Here is a 17,844-nt window from a genome sequence, read left to right as displayed (position 1 = left end):
ACCCATGGCTACACAAGTCACCTTTCCGTTAGACTTTGCCATCTTCCAAACTCTGACAGTTTTGTCCTAAAATTAAAAGAATGCAGCAATAAGAAACGTACAGACATGTGTTGCTCTAAACCTTTACTTTATACTCATTGCTCTATATCTCTAAACAAAAACTGTAGCTTAAAAGTTCTGTTAGGCCACCCGCTAGCAGCCGAGAAAGGGTTAAAAACCACAGCAAAGCGCCCCTGCAGAGGTGCTTTGCCAGCGGTATAGCCACGGTGCCCCATTGATTTCAACGGGCAGAAGAGGTGGAGGAGCGGTACACACACACCGCTCCAAAGAGGCAGCTAGCAGGATTTTTTTTTACCATCCTGCTAGCGCACCGCTCCAGTGCCCAGACTCTTTCCGAGTCATTGACATGGAATGTGCGGGCAAGCCAGTGAAGTCATGGCAATGTAAAGTCATATCCAGCCACGGACTTAAGAAGTAATAAAAAAATTAAATCAACAAATTCCGACTGTCAAGAACGCGGTGACGTACAACACTACGACGAGCCGAGAAAAATGAAGTTCAACGATTCCAAGCATGCATAGGATTTTTGTGCGTCGGAATTGGCTACAGACGATCGGAATGTCTGACAAGAATTTTTGTTATCGGAAAAATTGAGAACCAGCTCTCAAAACATTTGTTGTCGGAAATTCGGACAGTAAATGTCCGATGGAGCGTACACACGGTTGGATTTTCCGACAACAAGCTCACATCGAACATTTGTTGTCAAAAAATCTGACCGTGTGTACACGTGTAACTCTTGTGCAAACAAATCAATATACGTTCATCAGGATTTTCTTTTTTTACCAAAAAAATATGTCACTGAATACTTATTGGCCTAAACTGATGAAGAAATTTGTTTTGAATGTGTATTTTAGCAAAAATGTAAAAATATATTTTTTTCCCCCTCAAATCATTTTTGGTTTTGGTGCAAAAAACAGCAGAGGTGATCGAATACCACCAAAAGAAAGCTCTATTTGTGGGGGGAGGGGGACATCAAATTTTATTTGGGTACAGCATCGCACGACCATGCAATTATCGGTTAAAGTAACACAGTGCCGTATTGGAAAAAATGGCCCGGTCATTAAGAGGGAAAAACCGTCTGGTCCTTACGTGGTTAAAGTTAGCAATATTGTTACCATCAGACACCTCTATTTGCATATTTATACTGGCTGTTATTCCTATTGAGTGTTGGGAACTTACCTTTGCACAGCTGACAAACAGGAGCCCTTTTTTAAACACATCAATTGCCAGAACAGTTTCTAGAAGACATAATCAAAGAGTGCAATAAGCAAACCATGTAATATACTAAACATATACTGTACTATTCTTGCAGCTATATTAGTAATGTACTCTCCTGCTGTAATTTAAAAAGAGACCCGGTCACTAACTTAGAGAACTAAACTGATACTTACCTATTATTCTTCACCGTTCTGAAGTCCCTTGCAGCGTCAGCATCATCTACCTGGCTTCTTTCAGGTACCAAGCTGTGGCGGTCTTCATTGGCTGTCACGAGAAGAGTGCAGTCATCCCGGGCACACGGGTGCTGTGCTGATATATTCCAAAGCAGACTGCAAGCAGGCATGCAAGGTAGGTTTCTTGTATTATTTGAGTGACTGCTCCGAGTAGGGTGGCCACATCATCCCTTTAATCCAGGACACACATATGAATGACACAGGTTCTGTGGCTGATTAAGGTGGTAATTAAACTCACTTGGTGCCCTATCTGGATTAAAAGCCAGTGTAATTTATAAGTGTCCTGAATTAAAAGGGATGATGTGGCAACCCTAGTTCTGAGGCTGCCAACATCACATTCAAGATGGTGGCTCCCAGCAACAGTCTCAGAACTCTTTTAGGTCTACACAACGGAGGCTTTTACAGATTACCCAAATTGTGGGTAAGCAATTTCCCTTTGTATTACCCCTTTCTATTGCATTGTATTATTATGGCTACTGTTGAATTATTTTGTTTGCCTAACATTAAAGGGTCACTAAAGGAAAAACATTTTTTAGCTGAAATGACTGTTTACAGGGTATAGAGACATAATAGTTAACTGATTCTTTTTAAAAATGATTAAAAATAGATAAAAACCAATCATATAATGTACCTACAGTTTAGTTTCGTTTTTGCTGTTGTTTCCTGGTTCTCTGATGTACAGAGAGGCAATAGAGGGCAGTCAGCCAATAGAGAGCAGTGATACTTTGTCTAAAACTCCTCAGCACCAATCCAGTTTCGTTTTACACACAGTAATCACACCTCCTTGATTAGTCACCACAGTGAGAAATCTCCCAGTACTGTGGTGATCAGGAAACAGACAACCAGGAAGTGTCCAGAACAGAGAGGATTTACAGCAACATCAAAGCAAAAACTAACAATAAGGACATGAAACCAGGACTGCAGTAAGGTAAAGGAAGCTATTTAGCTAAAAAAAAAAAAAATCCTTTAGTGACCCTTTAATTGCATTCGCTTGCTTTATAGATTGGTTCTTTTGAGGAAGCGGTTCTACCGCGAAACTAGTCGAGGCATAGACCAGTCTATATATTTGTAATAACAGATATTGCCCGGGGGTATCCTTGTGGTTCTGTTTTTTTCAATTTTAATCATGTAATTTTTGTTCAACAGTTTTAGGTAATAAAATGTATTTTATATGCATGCCATTTCTTACCAAGTACCGAGATAGTCCATTAATTTTTTTTTTTGGGGGGGGGGGGGGTGGGCAGCATTAGCCACTGTCCCTTGTCCCCACCCGTTTCGTCTGTATATCAACCTGGATGATGGTACGCTTTTAATATTAGCTATTCTGCTTTATCTGAGGCCATACTCAACATTTTCGCATCCCTAGTATACTTTCAAAGCATACATAATATTATGAGAAGATTGCTATAAAATGAATTGTCTCTTTGATGGTTTGGGTGCTTCAAACACTGCAGAATTTTTTTTAATTAGGACGTACAAGCAAGAATGCAAAAATTTCCTAATATGTGAAAAATCTTCCAGAAAAATACCAGCTCTTACCTGTGTGGCCGTACAGGATTTGGCAGTTGGATGTTGTCAGCTCAAAAACTTTAATTTGGGGGCTGTTTGTAGCGACTACGACATGAGAATCAGATAGGCCCAGGAATTTCACATCCAGAACTTCATCATTGTAGCCTGCAAACTGGATTAGAACAGGTTAATTAATAATAATAAAAAAAAAAAAATCTATCAGATATTTATATATATATATATATATATATATATATATATATATATATATATATATATATATATATATATATATATATATATATATATATATATATATATATATATATATATATACATATACATATATATACATATATACACACACACACATATATATATATATATATATATATATATATATACACACACACACACTGTATTTATTGGCGTATAGAGGGTAAAATGTGCCTGCGTGTTAAACGCAGGGGGCCGTGGAATGTTTTTTTCCCTGAAACGTCCCTATTAAAGTTACGGTGCGTGTTATACGCCGATAAATACGATAGATAGATAGATAGATAGAGATTATATATATATATATATATATATATATATATATATATATGATATAGAGAGAGATATCTATATATATATATATATATATATATATATATATATATATATATATATATATATATATATATATATATATATATATATATATGATATAGAGAGAGATATCTATATATATATATATATCTATATATATATCTATATATCTATATATATATATATATATATATATATATGATATAGAGAGATATATATATATAGAATATAATAATAAATAATATAGTAAAAAAAAAAAAAAAAAAAAAAAAAAAACACACCCCCACAAACTCGAGTATAAGCCAAGTTTTTCGGCCCATTTTTTAGGTGTAATGCAGTCTGTTCGCACGTCCATTGTAACAAAGCCCCGCCTCCTCCTCGTCTGTGATAGGTGGAACACCGATTTAGTTTCCCAGCATCGTATCAGTGTTCCTGTATCATGGACAGATGAGGAGGAGGCGGGGCTTTGTTTCAATGGACAGCCGAACAGACTGCATTACACAGCGGGAGACACACGCTGTTTTAGCAATGAAAGGTGCGGCTGCAAATGGGCACAGTGAGACTGCAACTGGGCATTGTTTACCCAGTAGCTGCTGCATTTTCCCACCCTAGGATTATACTCGAGTCAATATGTTTTCCCGGTTTTGTGTGGTAAAATCAAGTGCCTTGGCTTATACGGTATATATCTCAGAAACATGGTATGCCTTATAATTAAGAAATTGTTCTTCATTTCAAATCCCTCAAGACAACAGGGGAGGACAATGCGCAGAAAAAGTGAACGCAATTCAGCCCTAGTGGGCCTTAGTCATAATATATGTCAATGGCTACATCAGGGTTCAATAACAACAGAACTAACACTTCGGTCAGGGATATGCAATTAGCGGACCTCCAGCTGTTGCAGAACTACAAGTCCCATGAGGCATAGCAAGACTCTGACAGCCACAATCATGACACCCAGAGCCAGAGGCATGATGGGACTTGTAGTTTTGCAACAGCTGGAGGTCCGCTAATTGCATATCCCTAGGAGGGTGGGCCGGAAAAGAGTCCAAATTTAATACAGTAAAAGAAAGACGGAAAGGTGTATGATGTTAGTGAGGTTTTTTTGTTTTGTTTATTATGAAAAGGTGAACTTGCACTTTAATTAACCTGAAATATATATTTTTTTGGGGGTTTTAGGATAAAAAATTGCTTTCACAGACATGGTTAAAAATAGCATTTTGTGACGTTCTTTAAAACCTTGCTAAATATGTATTTTATAACTGAAGACCTTGATTAACTATTCCTGCTAGAAGTAGGTGGCTGTACCTGTTTATTTAGCTGAAGATCCTGAAGATCATAAATGAGGATATTGTGTTCCGCTGTGACTGTGAGAACCTCCCTCTGATTGGGCAGGAGAAGACAATGAATCAGGCTGTGCTCATCCCCTTCTTCCTCCGACACTTTCCTGCTGGTGTGAGGCAAACTCTGACTGTACACACACCTAGAGGTGGCCGCATCCCACACCCGCAAGATACCTGTCATTAAACAATAGGCGACATTAAAGGGTGATTAATACACAAAAAGTGAACATCTGCTGTGAAAAGGAAGGTCTAGAAAGGTCATACATTTTTCAGCCATGTGAAGAGTAAATTCATGTTTACTTATTTCATATGTCAGTATTTAACCACTTTCCAGCCAGGACAATTCTGGCATTTCTCTCCTACATGTTAAAAATATTCATTTTTTTGCCATAAAATTACTAAGAACTCCCAAACTTACACACACACACACAAAAATGTATATAGACACACACACACACAAACACACACACACTAGATATAGAGAGATTATATATATATATATATATATATATATATATATATATATATATATATATATATATATATATATATATATATATATATATATATATATATATATATATACACACATATATACATATATACACATATATACACATATATACACACACACACACACACAATAAAAAAAAATGTATTAGCAGACACCCCAGAGAATAACACGTCAGTCGTTGCCATTTATGTCACACGATAATTGCGCAGCAATTTGTTTTTGGAAAAATACACTTTAATGAATTTTAATGCAAACAAACACAAGATATACCCCATTTTGAAAAAAATCAAGAAAAAAATGAATTATAAATTTCTTACTGTTCACTCCCTGACATTCAGCTGCAAAGGACTGTTGCTCTCCGGGTGGAAGCAATAGTCTCTCTGCATTGGTCCAACATGGCCCCACCCGCGTTAGAGCTAGAGCTGTGCAAATCAGGAAGGGGGGGGACATGCGTTCTGCTAAATGCAGAGCTAAAGGTTTGACCCACAGGGGGCGACAGACGGCTCCACTCACACAAAGAGCAGTGGTACTCTCTATAGCAGACCGTCAGGGGAGTGATGCTTAGGCTGTTTGAGGCTTATCTAAAAAGGTATTCCAAATGTAGCTTTTCTCTACACATTAAAACTACAAATTAGGCTTTAAAAGAGACCCTGTATAGGTGGCAAAGAGAAAGCAGAGTCAAGTATGTGCATGTGATCAGCGCAGTGTAACTGACCTCATCAACATATGTAGTTTCTATGTATCGGTAGCTGTGTATGTGGACGAAGTCACATTTGCTCCCTACCCATACATGCTGCATTTGTTTAGTAGTGCAGCTCACCTTTACTGCCAGCTGTAACAAAGAGGAGGGACTCTGCGTTATCTTCTCTGCCAATCACATCCGAGGATTCTGGAAGAAGCAATGCCACTTCCACACTCTGTAACACACAACATAGATACGTCCTTTGCAATAAATGTAAAAAAAAAAAAAAAAGCAAGTTAGTCTTACCGGTAACTTGTTTTCCAGAAGTCTTTCAGGACAGCACCTCGAGATATTGGCTCCTCCCTCTCCACAGGAAACACCTTCAATCCAAGATCTTTAAAGGGAGGCTCCTCCCAGCACACATCAGTTGTTACCGAGAAACCTCCGGCCCCGGCTGGAACACATAAACACATAGGTTAGTCACAGCGTGGCACATTAATAATTACATATATACGGGCGGGATGCTGCTGTCCTGAAAGACTTCTGGAAAACAAGTTACCGGTAAGACTAACTTGCTTTTTCCCAGGGCGTCTTTCAGGACAGCACCTCGAGAGGATACCAGAGACTTACCACCCTAGGGCGGGACAACAGCTTGTAGGACCTTTCTGCCAAATGCTTGATCCTTGGCAGAAATAAGGTCCAACCTATAATGCCGTACAAAGGTGTTAAAACTTGACCACGTCGCCGCCTTGCATATTTGGTCCGGGGTGGCACCAGCTCTCTCATCCCATGAGGTTGCAAGCGCACGTGTAGAATGAGCACAAATCCCTTCTGGCGGCACTAACTCTGAATGCAAATAAGCCTCCCTGATAGCTAATTTTAACCATCTGGCTATGGTGCCCCTTGAGGCCGGGTGGCCTTTTCTTTTGCCCCCAAATAAAATAAATAACGATTCTGAACATCTGAAAGGCTCTGTTATTTTGAGATAGCATAGCAGAGCCCTTCTCACATCCAACATGTGAAAAAAAGATTCTTTCTCCCCCACGGGGTTGGAACAAAAAGTGGGTAGCACAATCTCCTGAGAGCGATTGCTCGCTGAGGCTACCTTAGGTAAGAATTTTGGGTCTGTTCTAAGCACAACCCTATCAGAAAATAATGAAAAATACGGTTCCCTTACTGACAGGGCCTGTAGTTCGCTAACCCTGCGAGCTGAGGTTATCGCGACCAGAAAAAGAACCTTCAAGGTAGCATCCCTAAGAGACGCATCACTCAAAGGCTCAAAAGGCTTCACTGCTAAAGCCTTTAAAACCACCGATAGGTCCCACTTAGGGAAGCCCTTGACCCGTGGCGGCCTAGCCCTAGTGAGGGCTCTAAAAAATCTGGCTACCAACGGCTCTGAGGCTATGGATCCCTCTGACTCCTCTGAGTCCTCGCTACCGTGTTGGTCCCCGGGACCTGAATCCTCAACCATAACAAGTTCAGGTACAATCCCTGACTCCTGCGAAGATTGGGAAGTGGATGCTTGAGGGGTGGAAGGCGCAACTAATGAGTCACGCATAGATTGGAACGTGCTCAATAGTTCTTTTTTCGCTGAGGAGATCAGATCATCCCGCATGGCGGCTGATTCTTCCTGAATTAAAACATCAATGCAAGCTTTACACAGTACTTTCTTCCAGCTATCGCTCATCTTTGATCTACATGATGGGCATTTTCTTCTAGTGTCGGATTTAGCCTGAAAAAAAGCACAGAAGAAAGTAGGGGGACCCTAGTGAGAACCCTGTTCCCATATGTGGTCCCCTAGCAAAGGTGCACTAGTAAAAGACAGCAGCCAAACTAGTGCCCAGACAGGCCCCCCAAAGCCACTGGGGGGGGGGAGAAAAAAAGTTGAGACCGACCCTCCACCTTAAGAAAAAACTTTAGGGCAGAAAAAATCAAAAGGAAGGACACTCACTGTGCTGCTTCCTGCTGAGGTCTTGCTGGTGCTTGTGCCTGTCCCCACCGCTGGATTCTCTGCCGTTTCCATCTCAGAACGCCAGCGCTTCACCCTGTGGCTTGTTACCCCTTCTCCGGAGACCAAAAGCGCCGTTGCGCCGGACCGGAAGAAGGAAATCAGCACCAGCTCCCGCCCCGCCCCTTCCTCTAGCCGAAAGCGCCGGAAATGACGCATCACACCAGCGACCGCGCTGTATGAAAAATAATGGCGCGAATCGCGCGCGCGGCCGCCGGACGCCCTCCCAGCTTTTCGTTGGCTCCACTGAGCACGCTACCGTGGAAGGGGGAGCCCGGCTACTAACCGCCACCGAACGGGTAGCGCGGGGAGCGGACGTCTCACAGGCAGATGCCTGACAGGTAAGAGGGAAGCGGTCCCACAGGACCACAAAAAAATATTTACTCCCCTCTGGAAGGTGTTCCCTCCGGGTCGGAGGAAACACAAAAACTGATGTGTGCTGGGAGGAGCCTCCCTTTAAAGATCTTGGATTGAAGGTGTTTCCTGTGGAGAGGGAGGAGCCAATATCTCGAGGTGCTGTCCTGAAAGACGCCCTGGGAAAAAAGGAAGACGAAGAAGGCAAACCTTCAAGCGATGTCATTTTTTTTATATAAAAAAAAAAAAGAAAAAAGTAAGGAGGTTATACTTACCTGCTTTGTACAATAATATTGCACAGGAAGGTCCCTTGCCTTCTCATTTAGCAGTCCCCAATGGGGCTGTCAGCTTCTACCTCCTTAGGGGGAGCCTACTGTAATAAGTCAGGTGCTATGGAAGCAACCATGCGTGCAGGCTCCTACTGGGTCCTGAGCCGGGCTGTGTGAACCTATAGACACACATTGCTGGTAAGCCACCCTGCAGGTGTGGCTTACCGGCATAGTGTGGCTTCCTCCTTACAGGGGGATCTACTGTAGGCAGCAGGAGCCCATGGCGGAGCACCGGCGAGGGACCTGAGAAGAGGAAGATCTGGGCTGCTCTGTGCAAAACCACCGCACAGAACAGGCAAGTATAATATGTTTGTTATTGTGAAGCTTTACTGTCACACACACAAAAAAAAAGTGTTTAGTCGTTAGAACCACTTAAATACATCCAAGCAAACAAAACAAACTACTATAACCTTTCACCTTGTCAGCAGTTTCATTTGAGCTCTACTGACATATTCACTGGTCTGGCAGTATACATTTTCTATTGTCTGAGAAAGTCATCTCCAGACATAAAAATAACTCCAAGTGGAGATACATCTAAGAAAGCCGACATCCTGTTGGATCTGCACACAATGCTACAGACATATTATCTTATAATAGAATATACGGCAATTCTCCTTATCCAATCACCACCTTTCCTAATGGCCACACCCCCAGACCCTACATTGAAGGTCAACAGGAATGCCAGTGCCTTTTGCCAAGTTAGGGACCCTAGGGAAGAGAACCTAACTGTCTATATATCTTAATACAAAAATGTTTTTGCGATAAACAAAATCTAATGATAAAGAAAACTCCTCGATACCTTCCAGACTATACAAACCTCTTATGTCCTCTGTACCAGTTGCCAGCACTGCATGCATACAAGCCTGACTTACCTCATACACGGCCACTGTTCTTTTCGAAGTTTTCGTCTCTAGATCCCACACCGTGCAAATTTTATCTCTTCCAGAACTGAAACAAAAAAAAATAAAAAAATAAATCATCAAAATGCAGTTAGATGAATAACCTCTGCTTAGTTATGAAGCAGCAAGGAGACCATACCCTCTGGCGGTGGGGTATGGGAATAATGGAGCACAAGCTCAGACCTCCTGATAATGTGAAGATTACATGAGTCTCGCTTTCACCAGAACATAAAAGGGACTAGATGTGGACTGGAATGAAATGTTGTCCTGGGTCAAGGCAGTTGTTCACAGAATACTACTGCCCCCTTGTGGAAGACAGCGACATACTTTCTGGAGGATGTTCGGGGTAATACCATATTCCTGGTGATTAGGAAAGACAAAAGTGTATAGCTTCATAGGCGGGCAGAGGGCGTTTGTGTGGCTTGTGCCTGGGAGTGCTTTCAAATGGATAAAGGCCCCTTTTTCTCCTGGAGCCTAGACAACATATAGAACCCTGAGGAAGGACTTGCATAACTTAACCACTTAAGACCCGGACCAAAATGCAGCTAAAGGACCAGGCCAGGTTTTGCACATCGGCACTGCGTCGCTTTAACAGACAATTGCGCGGTCGTGCAACGTGGCTCCCAAACAAAATTGGCGTCCTTTCTTCCCCACAAATAGAGCTTTCTTTTGGTGGTATTTGATCACCTCTGCGTTTTTTTTTGCGCTATAAACAAAAATAGAGCGACAATTTTAAAAAAAAATGCAATATTTTTAACTTTTTGCTATAATAAATATCCCCCCCAAAAAATATATAAAAAAAATGTTTTTTTCCTCAGTTTAGGCCGATACGTATTCTTCTACCTATTTTTGGTAAAAAAAAAAAAAAAAAACGCAATAAGCGTTTATCGGTTGGTTTGCGCAAAATTTATAGCGTTTACAAAATAGGAGATAGTTTTATTGCATTTTTATAAAAAAAAAAATTTTTTTTTACTACTAATGGTGGCGATCAGCGATTTTTTTCATGACTGCGACATTATGGCGGACACATCGGACAATTTTGACACATTTTTGGGACCATTGTCATTTTCACAGCAAAAAATGCATTTAAAATGCATTGTTTACTGTGAAAATGACAGTTGCAGTTTGGGAGTTAACCACAGGGGGCGCTGTAGGAGTTAGGGTGCACCTAGTGTGCGTTTACAACTGTAGGGGGGTGAGGCTGTAGGTGTGACGTCATCTATTATGAATCCCTATAAAAGGGAACACACGATCGATGCCGCCGCCACAGTGAAGAACGGGGAAGCTGTGTTTACACACAGCTCTCCCCGTTCTTCAGCTCCGGGGACCGATCGCGGGACTCCAGCGGCGATCGGTCCCGCAGCTTCGGACTGGGTCGCGCGCCCACGGCTGGCCCACAGCACGTACGTGCATGTGCCCGGCCGTGCCATTCTGCCGACGTATGTGTGCAAGAGGCGGTCCTTAAGTGGTTAAAGTATTCGTTAGGGGAGTATTGATATTTTGTAAAAGACTCTTGGACGTTCATCTTAACCACTTCCAGGCACGCCCCCGCGGGGTCTGGCAGACTATGTCCACTGGACACCCGTGGTACAATGCAGATCCCCATTCTGACAGGGGGACAATACTGAGATCTGCTGTCTCTGGCACAGGGACAATCAATCAGCACTGTCCACACAGAGGGTCAGGAGACCTGCAGCTTGTAGAATGAAAACTCCTCCTACAAGTTTTAACCAGACACTGATAGAAGTTACAAGACCGTTATATACTGCTGATGAGAAAAGGTATTTAGCATTTCCATGTTCTGTGTACTGTGGGAGATCAGACATGGTGAATGCAGGCTCCTGGGTTTAGTATCACTTGTAGGAAGTATCTTACCTGACCATGGTGTCCCCATCAGGGAAGAAGCAGAGGGAGGTGACAGCGCTGTAGTGGGCCTCCAGTATAGAGACACACTTGCTGGACTTTAGATCCCAGATGCGGATCTTATAATCCATGCTGGAGGAGAACAGCTGCAGCCGAGACATGTCAGGATGGAACTGAACCAAACTGCAAGAACAAGAGAGCAGATCATACAATCAGGTCTGGAGCAACATCAAAACATCATTTACCAACTTAGAGAATAGTCTGAAATGTATACATCATTTCTACTAACACTTGCAAAGGGGATCTGAACATTTGTTTTGTTGATTTTCAGTAGGAAACCAACCATTAAACAAGCCAGTCAGGCCACCATGTTTAGGTAGAGATTGACAAGTTTCAAGCAAACCAGGTATAAGAGTGATTTACTGAACTATCTATGAAGTATAAAAATCAGGACTGCCATGTGCGTCTTAAAACAACGCTCCGAGGGAGCTGCGGTGGCTCAACGCGATTGGGACTGCGCTGACAAGCCATTCACCTCTGCAGCTAGGGGTTCGGATCCCGGTCTCGGCTACATGTGAATTGAGTTTGGTGGTCTCAGCCCGGCTCCCGGTGGGTGTGCTATGCGAGGTAAGCCTGCGCTTAGTACGTCCACCCCCCTCCCACAAAAACCACCACACTTACACGCACTCGAAATTGGGTTAACATGCACGCACTTTGACCACGCGGTCTCTAAAAAGAGAGGCGAAGGACTAACGGGGCTGGTTGAGCGGGCTAGATTCTCTCACTCCCTTATAGGGAGTCCCTCTGCCCCGTTGGGCTTCAAAGCGGAGCAGGTAGGGTGGGCTGTGTGGGAGGATCCCCTCACACACACGCCATTGCCACCCGGGGCATGGAGAAAGGTGGCAGATTGCCTCTGGGGGAGGCCTGCCTACTCCCAACTCCTGCAGTCCGGCTCCTCTCTCGAGTACACGCACAAAAAATACACAAATACAACGCTCCAGCACATCAAGAGACTCTTTCTCCTATGTGCCTAAGGATAAATTGATTCTGTCCGATTTTGGGGGCCTCTTGGTAAATATGGCTTCTACAAAAGGTCCCTAGGGGACTCGACAAACCAAAGTTGCAAATGCATATAAAAAAAAAAAAAAAAAAAAAAAAAAAAAAACACAACACATACTGGACTACTCCAGATGACCCCTTCAAGTTATGGGTGCAGTACTGCTTGAGGATATCCCAAATCTTGATGGTGCTGTCACATCCTCCTGCGAGTACAAAGACAAAATATGAACTCTTCAGACATCAGTAAAAGTAATCTTAAAATACTTAAAATATTAAATATTTTTTGTAGATTTGTATGGATAGCCCTTGTCTGTGTCCACTCTGCTGCAAGATCAATGACAGTCACTGGGTGGAGTGCTGTCTATGATCGCCAGCAACACTGAATGATCACCATTGATATATACACAGTAAAAGATGGCCAAAGATGAAGCAATTTTTTTCCCTGCAGAAGAAAATTGCTAGATTTCACAATCAATACAGTCAGTGTTGATTGTGAACTACAGAACTACATCTGTGTGGCAGGACGCTCTCTACGTGTTAGAGACTTCGAGGAGGTGTGAATTACTGGGCGTGCCGCAATTCATACTGGGAAATGTAGTTCTTACATGAACGAGCGCTGCAAACCAGGAAGTGAATGAGAGAACAGAAACTAGAATGCCGGAGGTGATATAGATGAAGGAATTTTAAAAAGGTATTTACTCGTTTTTTAACAGAATCTTTACACTATTCTGTCTGTCTACCTTGCAGACATTAATTTTAGGAAAAACATTTTTTTCCTTTACAACTCCTTTAATGTAAAAAATGTTTTTAGAGTGGACCTCCGCTTTAACAGCTAGTTTACACTTGCTTCAAAACAAAGCTTTGGACAGGCTTTGTTAAAGTTCTCTGAACACCAGTCAAAGCTCCTGTCACTAAATAAAATGGTTGGCTTACAGTCCTGTTTACACTTTGCTTCAAAAATTATACCATGTAGCTTTAGTAGTGCTTCCAAGCCTCCATAGAAGTCTATGGCAAAGATAGTTGAAGCCCCACCAAAGCCTCATCAAAGCCACTAAAGCCTCATTGAAGCACCAAGCAAGGTGTAAACAGGACTGTAAGCCAACCATTTTATTTAGTGACAGGAGCTTTAACAAAGCCTGTCCGAAGCTTTGTTTTGAAGCAAGTGTAAATTAGCCCTAAAAAGGTATCAGCAGGTGGGGGGGGGGGGGGGAGGGTGATACTTGCAAGATTTTCAAAGATTCCCTTAATAAAAGAATGTCAGTATATATCACGATAAAAAGGAAAGCAAAGAACTCACCTGTAACCAGCAAAGTGGAGGTGGGGTCAAAGGTCATACTGGCAACTGGTGCAGTATGAATGGCCTTCCAGGTGCGGGAGCAGGTGCCATCCTCCCAACACCATTGCTTTAGAAGCAAGGCACGGCTGCCCGTCACCAAGATCTGCAGAAAATAAGAACCGCCGATGAGTGGAAGATGAATAAGGGCAGAGGGGGGAACAGCACTGTTCATGTCAATCACTTTATAATTGTGGATCTGGTGCCTTTCTAGATCAAAACACCTACCTCGTCATCCGGGCTAAGAGAAAAGCATGTGATATCTTCCTGATCATCCTGAGAAAGAGAAATACATGGTCACTATTCAAAGTATTACTTAACCCTGTAATGCTGTATGCGTATAACATTTTTAATTATATATATATATAAAAAATAATCTAAAAACTGAAGTGTCTCACTAATATTCTGGAATCCAAAAAGTGGGGATTTTATTCCAAATTCTATCATATCAATAAGCCAACACGTTTCTGGAGCCACACCACCCCGCCTTCATCAGGAAGTTGAGAATGATGATAAGGACTCTAGACAATGATGAATAAGGCTGGCCATACATTATACAATTTTTCTCTATAGATTTACCAAAACCATATGATATGAGGCCAAATCTAAACACTTTCAATTTGTGTGTAATCAGGCAGGCACTTGTACTACACAGTTGAAGGTAAATCTAAAGAAAATGTTATAAGAAAAATTGTATAGTGTATGGCCAGCTTAACACGTTCCCTACCGAGTCATTGTAAAATGACGTCGGCGGGAACCCTTCCTCCTTCAGACTGGACGTCATATGACGTCCTTGCATTCCCGGGCGGCTAGGGGGCGCTGGTGCCGCCCGCGCCCCGTCACATTGCTCGGGACCCGGTGAGCGTGCCCGGCAGCCGCGATGTCCGCCAGGCACCCGCGATTGCCCGCAATCACGGCAGGACCATGGATCTGTAAACACACAGATCCATGTCCTGTCAGCGGTGAGGAGACCGATCTGTGTTCCCAGAACAGAGGAACACACATCGGTCTCCTCCCCTTTGCTAGTCCACTCCCCCTACAGTTAGAACACACTTTAGGGAACATATTAACCCCTTCCCTGCCCCCTAGTGTTAACCCCTTCCCTGCCAGTCACATTTACACAGTAATCAGTGCAGTTTTATAGCACTAATCGCTGTATAAATGTGACTGGTCCCAAAAATGTGTCAAAAGTGTCCGATATGCCCGCCGCAATGTCACAATAAAAAAAAAAATAAAAAAAAAATTTTTTTTCTATTCGCTATTTTGTAGATGCTAGAACTTTTGCGCAAACCGATCAAATACGCTTAAAAAAAAATAATGATATTTATTAAATCAAAAAGTAAAAGATAGTGTTTTTTTTCAAAATTATCGCTCTTCTTTTGTTTATAGCGCAAAAAAAAACAAAAACGCAGAGGTGATCAAATACCACCAAAAGAAAGCTCTATTTGTGGGGAAAAAAGGAAAGGACACCAAATTGGTCTGGGCAGGAAGGGGGTGAAAATGCCCGGTATGGAAGTGGTTAAGTATTGTGAATCTACAGCAGACTCGGTCATGTATGGCAGATTCCTGGTAGCCTCATCCAGCTGTTAAAGGTGACCAAGCACTCCGACTCCTTAACATTCTCAAAACCCTGATGAAGGGGGTGTTATGTGGCCCCAGAAACGCGTTGGCTCATTAATAGCAGTTAGGAATACAATCCTACTTTTTGTGTGGTACAAGGCATAACATATGTCTATTTTTTGTTCACATCGATGCAATGATCCCAAAGGAAAAAACCCACATGTGAACTCCACACATCTATGTGAACCACAAATACACACGTTATGCCTTGCATCACACAAAAAGTAGGATTGTATTCCAAACTTGTACCGAATTAATGAGCCAACGCGTTTCTGCATCAATGGAAGAAGGTGGCCTGGTCTGTAGTCATTTCTGCTTGTTATTTACATACAATTTTGTGGTGTTACGTCAGTGTTACTGTTTTTATCTATATGTCCACAAAACTTCAATGGCTACTTCATTTTGTTTGATGTGCAGTGTGCACCTATAGCACACATTGTCCTTCTGACAATAACCGATATCCACACAGCACAGCCAGGTTGGTGAGCGGACCTTTCTCTACGGCTGTAATGCGCCACAGATCGGTCACTTCCCCATGTTGTGATTGTGAATACTCCCAGCATTACCTGTTCTATAGAGCGTACAATAACTCCTGTAGCAATTTCTAGAATATTAACTTTATTTCCACAAGTACAAAACAGGTGAGTTCCGTCTTTATTGATCTGAAAAAAGACAAGAAGAGAAAAAAAAAATGTGTCACAGCAAAATTCCCGAGGAGCTCAAATCAGCACAAATATCACAGCTGAATGTCCCAACGGAGAGAGACGGACTCATTACCTGGACTCTTCCACCTTTGTAGAAAGCTTCGATCCTTCTCTCCACCTCATAACTGAAAACAGAAACATATTCATCAGAAAATGTACAAGGCTTTGTCAGAGCCGTGTGATTGGAGCAAAGTTACACATCATTCCATATGGACAGCCAGGTACATTATCTTCCGCTAAGTGCATCATTCTCAGTGTACAGCATATCCAGCCAGGGCGCCTCCGTACCCAGCTCATGGCGCCCCCATACCCGGCGCACAGCCAGGGCGCCCCCATACCCGGCGCACAGCCAGGGAGGGCGCCCCCCATACCCCGCGCACAGCCAGGGAGGGCGCCCCCCATACCCTGCGCACAGCCAGGTACATTATCTTCCGCTAAGTACATCATTCTCAGTGTACAGCATATCCAGCCAGGCGCCCCCATTCCCCACACACAGCCAGGGCGCCCCCCCATTCCCTACACACAGCCAGGGCGCCCCCCCATTCCCCACACACAGCCAGGGCGCCCCCCATACCCGGCGCACAGCCAGGTACATTATCTTCCACTAAGTGCATTATTCTCAGTGTATAGCATATCCAGCCAGGCGCCCCACACACCCGGCGCACAGCCAGGGCGCTCCACACACCCGGCGCACAGCCAGGGCGCTCCACACACCCGGCGCACAGCCAGGGCACCCCACACACACGGCGCACAGCCAGGGCACCCCACACACACGGCGCACAGCCAGGGCACCCCATACCCAGCACACAGCCAGGGCGCCCCCATACCCAGCACACAGCCAGGGCGCCCCCATACCCGGCGCACAGCCAGGCGCCCAATGCACAGCCAGTCGCCCCATATACCCAATGCACAGCCAGGCGCCCCATTCCCAACGCCCACCATGTACTGTCCTATCTCCTGTCATGATATTGGGCCCTCTAGCGGCAATCTCGGGGTAGTCCACGTAAGTCACTCTCAGATTTTCTTACTTGCTCTTAAACTGCACGGTGGGGGGCTCCATGTTCTCCTACCCCGTCCTCTCCGGGCTCTACCTCATTCAATCCCGGTACATGCGACCAGCAACACACATGGCTTCCATAGAGAAACACAGGACTTCCGGCGCTGCTATTCTATGTCATGTCTTATGACGGACGTGTGACACCATCTTGCTTCACCAGCAGGGGTCACTCTGGGATGAGAGACGTCAAGGCGCCATATTGCTACACCCTTTGCCGACACGATGGGAAGGAAGAAAAGTGCGGAGGCGCCATATTGCTACACCCACCGGAGTTGTACAGCTTGAAATTATTTGAGAAAACATTTTTTTGTGTGATTTATTTAGAGTATGAAATGGACTAAAAGAACACTGATTCAATACATAGCTTTCATTTTTCCCCCCTAGTGTTTGTTAGTGTAGAATCACATCTGTATGGAGTCATCTGTATGCTGACATCTACAGTATGCTGCTATTTTTTTTTTTTCCGCTGTACAT

General features: G+C 43.3%; 1 protein-coding gene across 1 annotated transcript in view; it reads right to left on the bottom strand.

Annotated features, from left to right (window-relative positions):
* Window positions 1–17,488, bottom strand: part of TBL3 (transducin beta like 3) — a 31,036-nt gene extending 13,548 nt beyond the window's left edge. Inside the window, exons 1-13 of the mRNA XM_040356471.1 lie at window positions 17,342–17,488; window positions 16,387–16,438; window positions 16,176–16,271; window positions 14,218–14,265; window positions 13,954–14,095; window positions 12,775–12,859; window positions 11,610–11,780; window positions 9,708–9,783; window positions 6,283–6,379; window positions 4,914–5,122; window positions 3,051–3,192; window positions 1,240–1,298; window positions 1–66 (exon numbers count right to left, since the gene is read on the bottom strand). The exon at window positions 1–66 is cut by the window's left edge and continues 41 nt beyond it. Of these exons, the coding sequence (XP_040212405.1) occupies window positions 1–66; window positions 1,240–1,298; window positions 3,051–3,192; window positions 4,914–5,122; window positions 6,283–6,379; window positions 9,708–9,783; window positions 11,610–11,780; window positions 12,775–12,859; window positions 13,954–14,095; window positions 14,218–14,265; window positions 16,176–16,271; window positions 16,387–16,438; window positions 17,342–17,373 (1,275 nt within the window). The 5' untranslated portion in view covers window positions 17,374–17,488. The remainder of the gene's footprint in view (window positions 67–1,239; window positions 1,299–3,050; window positions 3,193–4,913; window positions 5,123–6,282; window positions 6,380–9,707; window positions 9,784–11,609; window positions 11,781–12,774; window positions 12,860–13,953; window positions 14,096–14,217; window positions 14,266–16,175; window positions 16,272–16,386; window positions 16,439–17,341) is intronic.
* Between the last annotated feature and the right edge of the window lie 356 nt (window positions 17,489–17,844).

This window comes from Rana temporaria, chromosome 6 (genome assembly GCF_905171775.1).
Source record: "Rana temporaria chromosome 6, aRanTem1.1, whole genome shotgun sequence".
In the NCBI taxonomy this organism is placed as follows: domain Eukaryota; kingdom Metazoa; phylum Chordata; class Amphibia; order Anura; family Ranidae; genus Rana; species Rana temporaria.
Note: the sequence above shows the minus strand (reverse complement) of the source record. Positions and strands in the feature narration are given on the sequence as shown.